Source organism: Raphanus sativus, unplaced genomic scaffold (genome assembly GCF_000801105.2).
Source record: "Raphanus sativus cultivar WK10039 unplaced genomic scaffold, ASM80110v3 Scaffold0031, whole genome shotgun sequence".
Lineage (NCBI taxonomy): Eukaryota > Viridiplantae > Streptophyta > Magnoliopsida > Brassicales > Brassicaceae > Raphanus > Raphanus sativus.
Window position 1 is genome coordinate 273 of NW_026615355.1, and position 18,300 is coordinate 18,572.

The 18,300-nt window shown below is 38.1% G+C and overlaps 2 protein-coding genes across 3 annotated transcripts; both read left to right on the top strand.

The window, feature by feature from the left end:
* Positions 1-1,906: 1,906 nt before the first annotated feature.
* On the top strand, positions 1,907-2,856 carry LOC130500776 (uncharacterized). The gene is made up of 3 exons (XM_056995732.1): positions 1,907-2,151; positions 2,352-2,481; positions 2,579-2,856. The coding sequence occupies exons 1-3, from the start codon at positions 2,032-2,034 to the stop codon at positions 2,617-2,619; spliced, it is 291 nt and encodes a 96-aa protein (XP_056851712.1). The 5' UTR covers positions 1,907-2,031; the 3' UTR covers positions 2,620-2,856.
* Positions 2,857-3,461: 605 nt separating this feature from the next.
* LOC108849779 (cyclic nucleotide-gated ion channel 17) lies at positions 3,462-7,104 on the top strand. Of its 2 annotated transcripts, none has more exons than XM_018623382.2 (6): positions 3,462-3,737; positions 3,889-4,636; positions 4,802-5,100; positions 5,171-5,282; positions 5,366-5,602; positions 6,175-7,104. In XM_018623382.2, exons 1-6 carry the CDS (start codon positions 3,709-3,711, stop codon positions 6,883-6,885), a joined length of 2,136 nt encoding a protein of 711 aa, XP_018478884.1. In that variant the 5' UTR covers positions 3,462-3,708; the 3' UTR covers positions 6,886-7,104. The 2 variants fall into 2 exon arrangements, with proteins under 2 accessions (XP_018478884.1, XP_018478885.1); XM_018623383.2 differs by having other exon boundaries at positions 3,462-3,611.
* Positions 7,105-18,300: the final 11,196 nt, after the last annotated feature.

Sequence of the window (18,300 nt, forward strand, 5' to 3'; positions counted from 1 at the left end):
GATGTAATAGTATAGAGTTAAAACTTTCTATTGTTTTATTGATGAAATATACATTTTGCTGCCTCTATATTTTGGTTTTATATGTTTTCTTTCGAGGTCACCTGCTCCTATTGATCAATAGAACAAGGTTACTGACATAACAACTACATGAAGTGTTAAAAATTATTTACATGACAAATTTAAATTTTAGCCAAACATGATACTTACCCATTCGGCTCTTCCTTGTGTTACACGTTCCTACTTTAAAAACTTATAATACATCATAACTAAAAATATATATATGTAAACTAAAACCAAATTTACATAGATTTATTTTGTAGAACCACAAAGAAGTAACTGTTTTGAAAACATTGATAAAAATCATGGTATTAGACAAACATACAAGTTATCGGAGTGGCCCTTTTTCTTAATAAGCTGGTTTGCACAATCCAACACGTTGACATTACTTACTTTTGTAAAAAAAAAAAATTCTTTCTATTAAATTAATTAATAATTATAATTCGATGAATGATGCAAATCCTCAATTGAAAAAGCAGCAGAGTATTATTTTTATTTTTGACCAAAGAGTATTGCTTTTTCTTTATTTTATTTCTCACGTTGTTTTATAAAAAAGCTGACTAGGTGGAACTTGAACCCGAAAGATGGACTGTAGTAACAGGATTGCTAACACCGTATTGCATATGCTAAAGATGTCAAAATCGTAATGTTAGCATGTGGAAGAAAGCTTGGACACTTTTAAACATGTATATTAATACTCTAGTAATACTCCAAAAGAAAGCGATTAAGCTCATCTACATGAAACAGGTTGAATAAATCTATATAAAAATAAAATATTTAATATATGAACAAGTTAAATCATATAATATATGTATAGAATTTGTGAGTAACGAGCAACGACGAGGTAATAACTAATAACTCATGAGCCACAACATAATAAAAGTGGTATAATACTGTCATACACAAGAGCATACAAAACACACATATCAGCTCATTGTTTTTAGTCTGAGTGATACTTTTAATGTGAAAATAATGACAAACATCTTAGGGTGGGATCAACGGGACAATGAACTTTTTGGGTTAGATCTCCGACACTCTTGTAACCACTAATTTGTCATTGCATGGTTTTAAATTCTTTAACAATTCCACCTAAATTTGAATTTAAGAGATGAGACAATTGTTGAAAATTTTCTGCATTGGACACCTTCCTCACGAAACAATATTAAAATGCCACTATACACATATACATAGGAGATGCAGTATATTTTAATGAGACATTGAACCTGATAAAGAGGAAAAGAATCCCCATGTGCTATACAGATAACATTTATTGTTTTGCTAATAAATTCCAGACCCTTACTTAACTGTCCATCTAAATAAAAACTATACAATCAAAAAGTTGTAAAATATTATAATGTCTTTTAAGCAAAACCATCCGAAAATGATTCCATTCAAATGAAGCCTTCATATTTTGTTAAGGACTTGAACACTTATTTAGGTCAAATCTCATAAAGAGTTGTTTCCAGTACTACAACTTTACTTAACCGGTTTTATACTTAACTTGTTACTGACCAATTTTCTAGCGTATAAAATATTTTTAAATTAACGCTTTAATCCTTCCATGGAGTTTACCAACAATTGATTGCATAGTCACCTCAGAAGTATACAAAATCTATAAACATACAAATATTCTCTCTACTTTTGTTTCAACTCTACAGTTTGCTGATTTAGATAAACTCATAATAGGCTTGAGATTGCAACTCATAAGCCTTTTAACAAAAGCAAGTGTTTGTTTTCTATTAATCTCGGCCCATCGTTAGCTAAAAGCCCGTTTGTATAGATACCCAAACGCTTTCTACAAACGCCGCGTCCCAGAGACGGTACCTTGCGTTTTATAGACAAACGCGGAAAAACAGAAGTAAACGATTCTGTAAGAGAAACAGACGAAACCTCATATCAAAAGAGTCGGAGACTTGCAGGTTTCGTGTGGAACAAACCCTTCCCTTCCCTCTCTCTCTGTCTCGACTTGATTGAATGAGAAACCCTCCTCCTCCGTCACTGCTCTCCCTCACCGTCAAGGCCGCCGTGTTAAACATCTCACGCATCAACGATCTATCGCACCTTCCTGATCACATCGTCCTTGATCTCTTCGAGGTATGAACAAAAAAAGAAAGACCCTTCATCTCAATTCTCCTTTTTGATCAGTTGTGTGTTCTGGTTTTTTCGAATTCAGTGTAAAGTTTAGAGCTTTGGCTCAGAATACTTTATTTGATGTGTAATTGATTGGTTAGTAATCATCAGGTTTAGCTATCAAACAGTTAGTAGATGGTGTGTTTCTGATTGATTGTTTTTAGGGGATATTGAAAGCTGGGAAATTGAATGAGAGAGTTTTGAGAGTCTTTATGGCATCTGGAAACGAAGATGTTCTTGCTTATATCGACGCACTTAAGATTAAAATCGACCTTACTCCCATTGTTCCTACTCGTAAGTCTCTTTAGTCCTTCCTTTACATGAATGAATGTTAAAAGCTTCGTCATACGTGTTTGTTGAAAGTTTGTTGGGTTTTTTTTAACACTTGTAGGATGTGATGAGGAATTTATAATGAACTGGACTAGACGCTAAGTTGATTTATGATGATGGCGATGACCGGTGTTTGGAAGCTCTTGATCCTATGTGTTAGAAAAGGTCGGTTTCCTAATTGTATATTTCGGATCAACAATCTTAGAGAAGTGAAGATAACATTTACAGATTGAAAGTCTGTTTCTTCTTCTTTTTTCTTATTGTGTGTAAATATTAACAGAAATGTTTTTTTTTTCCCGTTCCCATGAAGTCGTTATGGAATCTTGGAAGCTTATTATTTGCTGCAGGAGTTATGTCATATAAGTTTTTCTAAAAGCCCTCTTATCATGATCCATGTAGCTGTAACCTCTTTGCTCTTCATCCTCATGTCTCTCAGCTTCTCTGTTTGCTTCTTGGCTTATCTACTTTGTAGAGAATCCAATTAGCTCTCACTAGTAAGCAAAAATACCACTTGGCAAAGTTCTCCATCTTTCCTCTGATAAGATTCAGTTGGGGTAGCCACACGAGACTTCAATTGAAATAATGATAAAAGTTTACTTGAGTTGAGACTGTCGTTCCAGTATATCACTTCTGAACATGTTCATGCTTCAGTAGCCATACATGATGAGTTATGTCATCTTCCGAGCGATATCAAAATTGAAATCTAACAACAAGGCTATTAAAGACTTAGATCTAACAACATGGCTATTAATTAAAGTGTTTTATTACGAAAGTACACATCAAAATCATTTACACTACAAATGACTCTCTGATTAGCTAGTTAAATTCACCTGGTCAAACATGTTTGAGTTTCTCGTCTCCTTACATCGATGAGGCAAATATTCCGACAAAAAGAAAACAAATATACTCCCGATTCTCTTTTTTTTTTTTCTTAAAAGGTGAAACACAAAAGAAAACAAAAGAAGATACGCTCTCTGACTCGTCCTCTGACTCAGTTATTCCCTCCTTTCATTCCTCCCAGGACGAATCAACGAGCTTCCTCAGATTTAGAGAGAGAGAGAGAGAGTGAGAGAGAATGGCAAAGAAAGCGTTTTGTAAGAAGAAAATAAAACTTCTCTTTCTTTAACTTCATTTGAATCAAAAAAGCGTTTTGTTTCTCTCGATCTTCAGCTTCTTCTTCTTCTTCTTGTAATGGAGTTGAAGAAGGACAAGCTTCTTATGTAATTTTATTTTTCCCATATATTAAGCTTTCTCTTGTTTTTTTTGTTTTGATAATACATAAAAGTGGAGTTCTTTTTTTATTATACCTAATCACTATTTAGGGTTTAGTCTCCAGATCAAAAACATTTGTTTGATTAATTTTTTTTGCAGGTTCTACTCAGATGGTAAAGGAAGCAACTGGCCAGTGAATGATCAAATGTCCAAATCATACAAACTCTCTTTACCTCCTGATAACCTCTTGTCCGCCAATAGAATCACTAGATACACTGACAACAACAACAACAAGTCCAACAACTCCTCTAAACTCCCATGGTACAAGACCATTCTCGATCCAGGAAGCGAGATCGTCTTGAAATGGAACTGGGTCTTCATCCTCTCGTGCATGCTCGCTCTCTTCATCGACCCTCTATACTTCTTCGTCCCAGCCATCGGCGGAAACAGAGACTACCCTTGCGCAAGAACCGACACCAACCTCAGAATCATCGTCACGTTCTTCAGAACCATCGCCGACCTCTTCTACCTGCTCCACATTTTCGTCAAGTTCAGGACGGGTTTCGTCGCTCCCAACTCGAGCACCAGAGTGTTCGGCAGAGGCGAGCTCGTGATGGATACTAAAGCTATCGCTTGGAGGTATCTCAAGTCTGACTTCGTCGTTGATCTCGTTGCGACGCTGCCGCTTCCTCAGTTGGTTATCTGGTTTGTTATGCCGGCCACGAGGATCTACCGGTTTGATCATAGCAACAACAATCTCGCTCTGATTGTGCTTTTACAGTACATACCTAGATTCTATCTGATCATTCCTTTGAGCTCTCAGATCGTTAAAGCTACTGGTGTGGTTACAAAGACTGCTTGGGCTGGAGCTGCTTATAACCTCTTGCTATACATGCTAGCTAGTCATGTATGTATCCCTTTCCTTCGGCGGGCGCCTAGACCGATTTTTTTGAGCGCCTAAACCGATAATTTTTTAAAAATCGTTTTGTTCGGTCTTAGACCAATTTTTAGAACACTGGTGATTGATTATAATAGGTAAACATAGCTCTAAGCTGGTTTTGTTTTGGTGCAGGTGCTTGGTGCAGCTTGGTATATATTATCATTTGATAGATACACATCATGCTGGAAATCAAGATGCAACAAAGAATCTGATGGAGTCAATTGTTATCTATATTACCTAGATTGTGATTCACTCTATGACGCTAGGCAGCTACAATGGGCTAATGTTACAAACGTGTTTAAACTCTGCGATGCACGGAAGGGGGAGTTCAAGTATGGGATGTTCGAGAATGCAATCACTAAGAAGGTTTTGTCTTCGAACTTTAGCGAGAGGTATTTCTACTGTTTGTGGTGGGGACTGCAACAGCTTAGGTAAAATCATCAAAACTTTACATGTCAAAATTCTGTTACAAGTTTCTGATGTTTTATTATCGTATCTCAGTTCTTATGGACAGAACTTGTCCACGAGCACGTTCATCGGTGAAACCACGTTTGCTGTGCTTATTGCAATCTTTGGACTTGTCCTCTTTGCTCATCTCATTGGGAACATGCAGGTATGGATTCTTGACTTCCACTAGCATGGTTGGTTGAACAAGTCTCTAACTGTTAGTGTTATGTTTCTTGATTTGTTTGTTAGACATATTTGCAATCTTTGACTGTACGGCTTGAGGAATGGAGACTGAAGAAGAGAGACACTGAGGAGTGGATGAGACATCGACAGCTTCCTGAAGATTTGAGAAACCGTGTGAGGAGATATGAGCAGTATAAGTGGCTTGCGACAAAGGGAGTGGACGAAGAGATTCTCCTACAAAGTTTACCCACTGATCTTCGCCGTGACATTCAACGTCACCTATGCTTAGACCTTGTTAGAAGAGTAAGTTTTTTTTTTCATTACAATTGGTTTAACTTTACAGTCCAGAGTTTGGCCTGGTTTTATTTTTGGAAACTAGCTGCAATAGTTGCTCTTAGGCCTGCAGGTTCAGTTAGTTGGGGGTTTTCTCGGATGGTTAGTTCGGAATTCGATTAGTTTGGTTCAGCCAAAATCTCACTGAATTGAACCTAAAAAGTTTGGTTTTTCGATTAGTTCGGTTTCAAAAATCTATACCAAACTTAACCAAAGCTTTTGAATTCAGTTTAAATTGGTTCAAAATCGAAAAATTTCGGTTAAGTTCGGTTATTTCGGTTCAGATTTTGGTTAGTTCGGTTCAGAATTTTTGTTAAAATTGGTATAGTTTGCTTCATTTCTTATTTTTTAGAAAACCGAACTATCAGATTAGCTAACCAAAAACCACTTTTTCTTAAATTGCTGAATCGAAGCAAACCTCCTAACCAACATGAACCGAAAACCCAACATTCCGGTTTCGGTTCGGCAGGCCTAGGTTCTCTCATAAGTGTTATTACTACTTCTAATAACTCCAAAAATGTGTGCGTCTTTGAATCATGCAGGTTCCATTTTTCTCTCAAATGGATGATCAGCTGCTTGATGCAATATGCGAGCGTCTGGTTTCTTCTCTGTGTACAGAAGGGACATACCTTGTACGTGAAGGTGAGTTAATCACAGAGATGCTCTTCATCATCAGAGGAAGACTCGAGAGTTCCACAACCAATGGAGGCAGAACCGGTTTCTTCAACTCAATTATACTAAGACCTGGAGATTTCTGCGGCGAAGAGCTTCTTTCTTGGGCTTTACTTCCAAAATCAACCTTGAACTTACCTTCTTCTACTAGAACAGTTAAGGCCTCGGTTGAAGTAGAAGCATTCGCTCTTCGAGCTGAAGATTTGAAGTTTGTTGCTAATCAGTTTAGGAGGCTACACAGCAAGAAGCTTCAACATACTTTTAGATTCTACTCTCATCATTGGAGGAATTGGGCTGCTTGCTTCATACAAGCTGCTTGGCTCAGGTACAAGAGGAGAGCTATGGAGAGTCATCTCACTGCGGTTGAATCAAATCAAAGTGATGAAGAAAAGGAAGTAGAAGTAGGAGGAGAAGAAGAAGAAGAAGAGTGTGTTGGGTCGAGTCCGAAAACAAAAATGAACATTGGTGTTATGGTTTTGGCTTCACGTTTTGCAGCTAATACAAGACGTGGTATTGCAGCTCAGAGACCTCGGTTTAAGAAACCTGAAGATCCTGATTTCTCTGCTGAGCCTGATGATTGACTGATTTTAATAACCAGACAAGAAGCTGACTTAATTTGTTTTGTGTTAACATCTTTTTTAATCTACACTTGGACAACATAACAATATATAGCTTCACTTGCCTTTGACGGATATTGAATCATATAGCAAATATCTATACCTCTAAAATCATAACGCCAGTATTAGTTACTGTTGTGTCTAGAAACCGTTTGGCAAGAAAAACAGTTATTTTCTTGAGCATGTTTTGCATATTCAAAGCTGCCGGATGTGTTTTAATATATGATTGTTATATCTCTGACGTAGTTTTCAGAACTAACAGTTTCATTTCAAAGTTGACGTCTTAGAATTTCTACGCATAGAAGAGTTGCATATTCTATTTATTTTCCTACAAGAGGAGTAGCATATTGTTATGTCTTGGTTCATTCCGCGTTGAGAAACAAAATGCATGGTACGAAAACGGTTGTTTTCTTAACATGTTTTGCATATTGCTATTGGGGCAAAATTCTTATAAAAAGTATAAAGAAAGGTCTATTGATATTGACATAATCTATAGATATAACACAAATGAAACGTTTGGTCCATGGAAAAAAGTTAGGACGTCTAATTTCGTTTTTTATTGACTGAGATGTCGGATCAAATCACAATCTACACATTACAGGATTAAATTGCATACATATTGGATTTTCTTTACATATTGGCAACAGGACCGGCTCAAGGTAATGATGGATTCTGAGCAGACGATTTAAAAAGTCTTTTAAATATATTACTTGTTAAGCATCTTTCTAGAAATTTCGACTCCCAAATAATACAGTATAAATTAGTGATCTTGTGCACATGCAGTTAATTATATCAGTTATATGCATTAGCTTTAATGATATTGTCGACAGACGTAAAAATGGTTATATATATGGCCTTAAACATTCTTTTCTGAAATGGAGAAAATGCATTCTAGCTGAATAGTTATTCTATTCTTTTTAGTCAGCAATTAAATAGTTATTTTGCAAGTCAATATGATTGTTAATTGTTAAAGATGAGCTACACAATATATATACATCGCATGCATATTTCAAGAGATGCCATGGCAGTTGTACCTAAATGTATAGTTGCTGACTACAAAAGTTAATTTCATGTCCCCTTTCCAAAAAGCTCAAATTCGACATTAGGTTTCAATCATGTAAGGTGGAGATCTGGGATCCCTTTTTGTTATAATACTTAAATACATACTTATATTCGTAAATCATTATCTTCACGTCCTTTTCATAGGATATATTTAAAACAAATAAAGAAAAAGTTAAATATATAAAACATGAAATAGGTCTTTGAGTAAAGTTGCAGCATTTGCTCATTATTTTATTTTCCACTTGAAGATTTTTCAATTACACTATAACATTGCTGTTATTATGGATTTCTTTTTGTCACTTCAATATCAAGTATTGGCATGGTGCATGATGAATCTTTTGTGTGAGATAAACTGAATCTAGTTTAATATTTAAGAGTTTTCTATACTAGAGTGCCTCATGCCTTGTTCTTACTTTCAGCTGATGATATGTTTAACTATGATGTAAATCCACCGAAAAGGTAGAGAGACAATAAGGTCTATTTTATATATCTAAATAATCGGATGATATAAAGGCATGTTTTGGTTTGTCTTCTACTTGTTCTAGTGCTTCTCTTTGGCTAAACTCCTATTCTTTGAAATTAATAGTAAAGTATATCCGCTTAATTATTTGTTGTCAATAATTAGGTTACGAGCTGCTTTATTTCAAACAAATCCATATTTTTATAATATCGTAAAGGTATTGGATATGCTTTTAATCATGTATACACTAAGTACCACAATACTTCAGCCTTATCTCCACTCCTAAATAGTACTAATATATATATATCTAAAAGGCTAAGGAAAAAACACTTTTGAAAGCTTTGTCTTCAAGTGTCTACCAGGGAACCTGAGTTATTTTTGTAAATGCCAAAAACAATTCATGAACATTACAGCAAAATAAAGTTTTTGGAGTAACTCAGAAAATATCATCTTTTTGTGAACTTAGTAAGCGGTCTATCAGAGTTTTAAACCACTAAAGTATCATTACGATTTACGGATATATGCAATCTCGGCAGGAGATTCATTTTCACTAGATGTACTGTTACTACAATACATAAATTGAAAATGGTGTGAAAATTTAATGGAGAAATCCAATAAAATATAAATATAGGCATATTGACCATGTGAAATCACTTGCCCTGCACATTGTTGTTAAGCGGTAGATTTAGCTATAAAAAGTTTTGTACACAAGAATCAACTTATATGAAAGAGATTGTAACAACTGCTTTCATGATAGCTATAAGAAATTAGGTAGGCTTTTAAAAGTTCTTGATTACTTATAATAAGTTTGTGGATATGCCTGATGTAATTTTAAATTCAATATAGCAGTCTAAATTGAACATGGAAAGCCATAGCATCATGTAGTTTAGATCACTAGACCAAGTGTCTTAGTCGTTTAATTGTTATCGTACGTTGGTTAGGTTCAAATTTATGATCGGTGGTTGACCGGTTTGTAGGTTGAAGCTTTGAATAAATGGTCATAAATGATAAAATCAAATTATGACCTCAAGAGCACAAAAGGACCGATCACTACGCGTGGTCAGACCGACCGCTATACATTTTGAGTTTTTGAACACGTTTTCGTCAAAGCTGGTTTGGTAGTGTTCAACTTTGTTTTGAAGTCACAAGTCTCTAAATCGCGTATTGACCGCAAGTGGAACTCAGAGACGGGTTAAATTCCAATGAAATATAAACTCAAAGTCAAGATGTTACTCGAAATCTTAATTTAAACCCTAGGCAATATGAAACATGCAAAGTACTTTTAACATTTGCACCCAAAAAAACATGCAAATTACAAATCCTGTTGTCAATATAGCATTCACTAGTCTTACTAATGAAAGAACGATTGAGAGAATGTAGAGAGAGAAAAAGCTCTCTGGCCTCTTCCCGAGGTCCCCTCTCCGATCTGCTTTTTTAGATTCAAATTTGAATTTTACACTTCTACTTCGACGGCTCCGTCAAGACCTCCTCCGTGAAAGCCGCCCCCTCCATCATCACCCTCTCCATCGTCTCAATCTAGATCTGGAGAGGTTTTTTTTTCAAGCTTAAGTTCTTCCTGGAAAAGTTAAGTCCCAGCTCTTAACAAGGACGGTGCTCTTCACCGGATCTCCGCCGTACTGCTCTAGAATCAATTGGTTCTATTGTCAAAACAAGCAACGTTTATAAGTCGTGGGTGACTAAAACGTTTTGCTTTCTTCCATCTGAACAAGGATTATCAAACCTCTAAGATCTCTTTGTAGTTCCAAATTCTGGTTAATGAGTAACCATGGCGAATCTTTACTCCAAAGAAGAAGAATAATGCAAACAGCTTCACGGGCAAGAGGAAGAAGATGACTTGATTTTCTCAGATTTTGGATTCTTGAAAGCCGATTGGGAGATTTAAAAAATATTATCTCTTGGGTCAAGAATTATTGTTAAGTGCTGGAAAATCTCTATTATTTACCAGGAATCTCTGCTTATCCCTGCTGATTTATGCATAATTCTTGGTGGTGGTGACTGTTTTTCCGGTGGTGATCTCAAGTAAATTGGATTTTTTAAAGAGCTACGGAAAAAGCTACGGCTGAAGCAACGAAGCTTGCAAGTCTTTGCATTTCACTGATAAAGAACATACAAGATCATACGGGTGGTGTCTACTTCAAAAAGCAATTTGTTCTGGCTCATCACATTAGTTTTTTTACCGATGTTGATGTGTCCAGTATACATACAAACCTCTAAAAAAACAAAAGTTTTGTAAAATGAATATTGTAGCATGGAATTGCCGAGGAGTAGGAGCTGATCTAACAAAGGAACATCTTGATGAGTTATATCATTGTTTCCTACCTAAATTTTTATTTTTATCAGAAACAAAAAATAATCGTCATGTTCTCCAAAATTTGCAAGTATCTTATGGTTACGACCAAGTTTGTACCGTGGAGCCTCGTGGACGAAGCGGTGGTCTAGCACTTTTTTATATGGATGATCCTTTGGTTACTATTTTGTATGCGGATACGCACATGATTGATATTGAAACCAGATTTGAAGGACATGCAGTTTTTATGACTTTTGTGTATGGCGACCCTGTTGTTAGACATCGAGACCTAGTTTGGGAACGATTGTCACGCATGAGTACCAACCGCAGTGGGGCGTGGTTTATGATTGGAGATTTCAATGAGATCACTGGTAACCATGAAAAGAGGGGAGGAAGACGTCGTTTAGAGAGCTCTTTCCTCCCTTTCCGTATCATGTTAGAAAATTGTGGGATGCTTGACTTCCCATATAAAGGTAATTCCTTCTCGTGGGTGGGAAGAAGAAGTACCGGAAAAGTTAAATGCAAGCTTGATAGAGCAGTGGCTAATGAAGAATGGCATGCCTTATTTGGCCAGTCAGTTGTAGAATTCCTACGACTATGGGGTTCAGATCACCGGCCGGTCCTAGCACGCATTCAATCTATCTCCCGAAGGACAAGGAAAAATTTCAGATTTGACAAGAGATGGATAGGAAAACCAGGCTTTAAAGAAGCAGTAACCTCGGGGTGGGGACAATTTGATGCAATTCCAGTTCGGAATTTTCACCAAAAAGTTACCTCATGTCGAAATAAAATCAGTTCTTGGAGAAAGAATAATCCTACAAACTCGGCCGTCTCGATTGAAGAATTAAAAAATAAAATAGATCTTGCCGAAGATGATGAAAACTCTACAACAGAAGAATTGGAGGATCTAAGAAGACAACTTATTATGGCCTTTAGAGAAGAGAACTCTTTTTGGGAACAAAAAAGTAGGGACCAATGGCACAAATATGGGGATAGAAACACAAAATTCCACCATGGCATCACCAAGCAAAGGAGAGCCCAAAATCGGATCATCAGTATAAAAGACAAACATGGGAATCTAGTAGAGAGAGAGATCGAGGTGGAGAACGTGGCTGTTCAATACTTTCGAGATCTTTTCTCTACTTCCTCACCATCAGAGATAGATAATTCCTTGCGGTTCATTTCAGTGAAGGTGACCCAGGCTGACAATGGTTTACTCTTAGAGAAACCGTCAGAACAAGAAATTAGAAAAGCCCTTTTTGATATAAACCCGGATAAAGCTCCCGGACCGGATGGCATGACGAGTAGATTGTTCCAGAGATTCTGGCGGGAGATGCGTCAAGATATAGTTAAACTTGTACAAGACTTTTTCGAGACTGGCCTATTCGATCCTGCTTTGAATCAAACGAATATCTGCCTCATTCCAAAAAAGAAGAAACCTCGGGATATGTCTGAATTCCGACCCATTAGCCTCTGTAATGTTAGCTACAAGATTATATCTAAGCTAATTTGCAAGAGACTGAAGAGGGTTATTCCGCGTTTGATCTCAGAGACACAATCTGCCTTTGTAGCCAAACGCTTGATCACAGACAACATCTTAATAGCACAAGAAAATTTTCATGCCTTGAGGACAAACCAGAGATGTAGACAAGACTTTATGGCTATCAAAACAGACATGAGCAAAGCCTACGATAGAGTGGAATGGAATTTCATATCAGCTTTGATGGAGAAGATGGGCTTTGATAAAAGACTAGTTGACCTCATTATGTGTTGTGTCACGTCTGTCTCATATCAAGTCTTAGTCAACGGGCAACCGAGGGGAAAAATCCTACCAAAGAGAGGCTTGAGACAAGGAGATCCTCTCTCCCCTTTTTTGTTTATCTTGTGCACCGAATCACTGATCTCACTCCTAAATGGAGCAGAAATGGAGAAGAAGATTATTGGGCTTCGGGTTGCAAGAGCGAGCCCAAGGGTCTCCCATCTCCTTTTTGCAGATGATAGTCTTTTCTTTTGCAAGGCAGAATTAAGCCAATGCAAAGAGATCATGGACATTCTAGACATATATGGAAAAGCCTCAGGTCAAAGATTAAACACGTCAAAATCTTCCATGTTCTTTGGAAATCGAGTGGAGTCTTCTCGGAAAAAAGATATAAAAGAAGCGTTAGGGTTCTCTTCTGAAGGAGGCATGGGGATGTACCTTGGATTACCTGAACAAATTGGTGGTTCGAAGATGAAAGTGTTCTCTTTTGTACAAGATCGGCTCATTGGGCGAACAAATAATTGGTCATCGAGACTTCTCTCGAAAGGAGGAAAAGAAGTCCAAATTAAATCGGTGGCTCAAGCAGTCCCGACTTATGTTATGTCATGCTACTTGCTCCCACAAGGTATTACTGATAAGCTCAGGAGCACGACTTCGAACTTTTGGTGGAGCTCAAAACAAAACAGCAGAGGTTTACATTGGATAGCGTGGGACGAAGTCTGTACTCCCAAAGATTTGGGAGGACTAGGTTTTCGAGATTTCCACGATTTCAACATAGCGCTTCTTGCAAAACAACTGTGGAGATTAATTCATTACCCAAACTCTTTACTGGCACGAATTCTAAAAGGAAGGTATTATCATCACACCTCTCCTTTAGAAGATCGACGGACATACTCACCATCATATGGATGGCGTAGTATCATGGCAGCAAAACCTCTACTCCTCTCGGGTTTAAGGAAGACAATTGGATCGGGCAACGATACGAAAGTATGGAGTGAGCCTTGGGTTCCAGATTCAAGGGCGCGACCACCGAGACCTGCCGAACATATTGTCTACAGGCTCCCCCAGCTCCTTGTTCAGTCCTTTATTAAGGATGATACCAAGGAGTGGGATATACCACTTTTGAGAGAATTCTTTCATCCTGATGATATACCTTTGATACTTGGGCTAAAACCTTCTCGCTCCCTATTACCAGATGGTTATGCTTGGAACCATACTAAGTCAGGAGTATATTCAGTTAAGACCGGTTATGATCTACTCCAATCAATGAAACGGAGTCTTACACACGATGTGGTTAGTGAACCGAGCTTCACGTGTCTTCTAAGCCATGTTTGGAAGATAAAAGCTCCAAGCAAGATGAAGCATTTCCTGTGGCAAGCTCTCTCGGGCTGTGTGGCAACAGCAGAGAGGCTCACTTATAGACACCTGGGTACCGATAGGAGTTGTCCTAGATGTGCTGCCCCAGTGGAGTCGATTAATCATCTTCTTTTTGAGTGCCCCCCAGCCCTGCAGGTTTGGGCTTTATCGGACTATCCGTCCCTTCCGGGTTACTTCCCGAGTATATCTATATACCAAAACATGAACTTTCTGTTTTGGAAGACAAAAGAGGTGGCTCCCTTGAGACCACAACTCGATACCTTCCCATGGATCTGTTGGTACATCTGGAAGGCGAGGAACGACAAACTCTTCAATGGGAAAGTCGTATCCCCGATGGATACTCTTCAACATGCGACACTCGAGGTCGAATGTTGGAGGACGGCTAACGAAAAAGAGGACGAAGAGGGAGAACATGACGGTACCCATTCTTCAGAAGTGGAGACAGTGCCCCCTTGGATACCCCGAATCCCTACCTGCCGAATTGATGCTTCATGGATTGATAATGGCAGCGTTAGTGGCTTAGGGTGGAATTTCAAGGACCAAATGGGCTCTGTATCCTTTGGACAAAGGGCATGTAGCAGGAGCCTCTCAGCACTTCACGCTGAGATGGAAGGTTTACTCTGGGCAGCTTCATGTATGAGGAACATGAGGATCACCACGATAAGCTTCGAGACGGACTGCACGGATCTGGTGGACATGATTACGAATCCGGGGGAGTGGCCAGCATTTGCGACAGAGATCGGGATTTTCCAGGGCCTCCATGAATATTTTGAGGATGTGAGACTATCTCATATTCCTCGAAACATGAATGGACGGGCCGATGCTCTAGCTAAAGAAGCAAGAAAGAGAGGATACATTTTTTCCCATATAGATCAGACCCGGTCAGATGGAGAGACTCCACGGAGACTTGGCTCGTCGGACCACCACTTGATCTAGATAAGATGGGCAGCTGACAAAAAAAAAAAAAAAAAAAAAAAAATATAGCATTCACTAGAAAAACTTTTGTACATGTTATTTGAGTTTAGTATCAACTATCAAGTAAAAAACACTATCAATCTTCCTAGGATTAATATGATTGATCACTAAAACCGGTTCTTAAAAAATGTACTCTCATTTATCACTACTTTGTTTTAGCCCAAAAGCTTATTTCGAAAGATAAGTTTCCAATAAAATAGATATATACTCCCTCCGCTCCTGAAAGTAGGATTTTTTAGATTTTATTTTTGTTCCACAAAGATAGATTTTCTATATTTTAAGGTACTTTTGTATAGATCATTAATTGTGAATATTTGAACTGATTAAATTTTATTGGTAGATAGTTGTTGGAAATTGTATAAAAAGATAAATAATAAACTAAAATTACCAATATTTATTATAGTCTTAATAAACATGAAAACTCTAGAAAATCTTACTTTCAGAAATGGAGGGAGTAGTTATTATAAATGCATAAAAGAATATGAGTTGCGTTTTTAATAAATATTTGGTCCATGAGAGTGGTTGGATTTGCTGCTTTCATTCTAAAAAGGTGAAATAAAGACAAACCACATACTAGCCGAACCCACCTAATATTTAAAAAGTACAACTTTCTACTGAAATCAATGTCCTCTGTATTTACAAAATACTATAATACAGTATAATTCTTTTAAATTCGATATGCTAAGAGACTATAATATATTCCACTAAACTCCAAGAAGAAACATACGAAAGAAAAATCAAATTTACCCTTGAATGAATAAATTAAAATCCACTATATCCCCTATAAGATCTATATTTATTTAACTAATATCTTTATTTGATTGTTTTGTGTGGAAATGTCGATTTTTATATAAGGCTATAAAAGCCTCTCAATTATTATCAGCCGTTGATTCTAGATAATATAAACATTAACCTTTTTCATAACCTCTTTTTTACTGTTTAATATATTACCGAACTTTTTCCCTCCCCGCCAAAAACGGTTTGGAGATAATAGTATTTACAACTTTTCCCCTTACCAACTCTTATAATTACGAATTTACCCCTTACTGGGACAAAAAAAGGAAAACTTAAACGACCACCGTTGTTACACTACTCGGAAGATAACCTCCGGAGAGTCGACCACTCATATCATCTTCTAGCTCAATCCTAACCACAAAATCTTCCAAAGAATACACTCGAGACTTAACACTATTCAAGCTCGAACCCATTGCTTCATCAAGCCATTCCTCTAAGCTAATCTTGCTGAGCCAAATCGCTGTAGACAGAGGAGACATGGTTAAGAAGCTTTGGAAATCAAAAGAGATGGTAACTTCAGAAACGTGTTCTGTTTCTGAAGTGGAGAAGAAGAATGAGACAATGGGCTTGAGAGAGAAGCTGGAAATTGATGAGAGTCCAAAAGCTGAAACAAGCTTCACTAAACACGGAATGGGCCTGCAAGAAACTGAAGTAAAGCCCATTCAGAAACAAACGGCAACGGCTCTCTCCACTGCAAAACGTGAAAACAAAAACAGAGAAAAGGACAAGACTTGTGGTCCTGCAGAGTACGGAAAAGGAGAAGAGATTGAGCTAAGGAACAGGTTTCAACAGCTGGAATCCAAGGGAGAGGAGTTGCCCTAATTGACAGCAAGGCATTAGTCTAGGGTTTCCTCTCTTTAGTATAAATAGAACTCTTTCTGTGTAAAAACGTTCAAGCTTGAAATCAATGAAAAAGTTCAACTTTTATATCTCTCTGTTTTGAGTTACAAATAGATCTCCCTCTGCTTTCATGGTATCAGAGCACAGTGAGCTTTCCTGAGCCATGGATAACGCTTTAGATCTTTATTCTCATCCTCAGCTGGACATAGCCAACTGTGTTACTCTCAAGCTTACTGAAAGAAACTACATCCACTGGAAAAGGCAATTTGAATCTTTTTTGTCTGGTGTGGATCTGCTCGGCTTTGTCACTGGAACTTCTCCTGCTCCGGTTCCTCTGATTCATGTTCCTAATATCAACGGTGGCTATCGAGATGTACCCAACCCAGATTATCAGTTGTGGGTCAGATCTGACCAGATAGTCCAAGCTTGGCTTGTGGGCTCTCTCTCGGAAGACATTCTCAGTGTTGCCCTTGGGGCCAACACAGCTCAAGAGATTTGGATCTCTCTTGGTAACCACTTCAACAGAGTATCTTCGTCACGTTTGTTTGAGCTTCAACGTCGACTTCAAACTGTTACCAAGTCCAACAAGACCATGGTTGACTATCTTAAAGAGATAAAAGGGTTGTGTGACCAGTTGAACTCTGTTGGCTCCCCTGTTTCTGAGAAGATGAAAGTCTTTGCAGCTTTGCAAGGGTTAGGAAAGGAGTACGAGCCTATCAAGACCAGCATAGAAGGTACCATGGATTCTCCTCTGCCTCCTTCCTTCGAAGACATTACTCCTCGCCTCACTGGGTTTGAAGATAGACTTAAGTCTTATGAAACCACTCAAAGCTCTGTGTCCCCACACTTGGCGTTTCATGTATCTTCAGGAGACCCTAACTTTCCTCAAAATAATCCCTATGCTCAACAAGCGCCTCACTTTACTCAGTATCGTGGTCGAGGGGGTAACAGTGGTCGTTATGGTTACAGTCGAGGCAGAGGCTACTCTACTAGAGGTCGAGGCTTTCATCAACAAGTCTCCTCTTCAAACTCATCTACGCCTGGAGATGCAAACTCAAACAGACCTACTTGCCAGATTTGTGGTCGTTTTGGACACAATGCTCTGAAGTGCTACAGACGCTTTGACATATCCTTTCAGCACTCTGAACCGCCCACCGCAATGGCTGCTTTACACGTCTCTAATGATCTTCCAGCACCTGACCAAAATTACAACGGCACTGAGTGGTATCCTGATACTGCAGCTACTGCTCATGTGACGAACTCTCATCAGAATCTTCAGTACTCTCAGCAGTACTCTGGAAATGACTCGGTTATGGTGGCTGATGGTAACTTTCTGCCTATCACTCATGTAGGGTCAGTTCCATTACAGACTGCTTCTGGCTCTTCAGGTATATTGTCTCTCAAGGATGTTCTTGTTTGTCCAAACATATCGAAATCATTGCTTTCTGTATCCAAGATGACTGTTGATTATCCTTGTGAGTTCACCTTTGATTGTGATGGTGTGTATGTTAAGGACAAGCTCACCAAGCAAATCCTGACTCAAGGAAGCAGGCTTAAGGATCTCTATCTCCTGGAAAACTCATCTTTTACAGCTTTCTACTCTGCTCGACAAGTTGCGGCTAGTGCTGAAATATGGCATAGAAGATTGGGTCATCCAAGTGCTGAGATACTGCAACTTTTATCCAGAAGTCAAGTTATTAGCATCAATAAAAGCATGTCCAAGATCTGTGACTCTTGTCAACTTGGCAAAAGTGCTAAACTTCCTTTCTCTAGTTCTGTTTATGAGGCTTCTAGACCACTTGA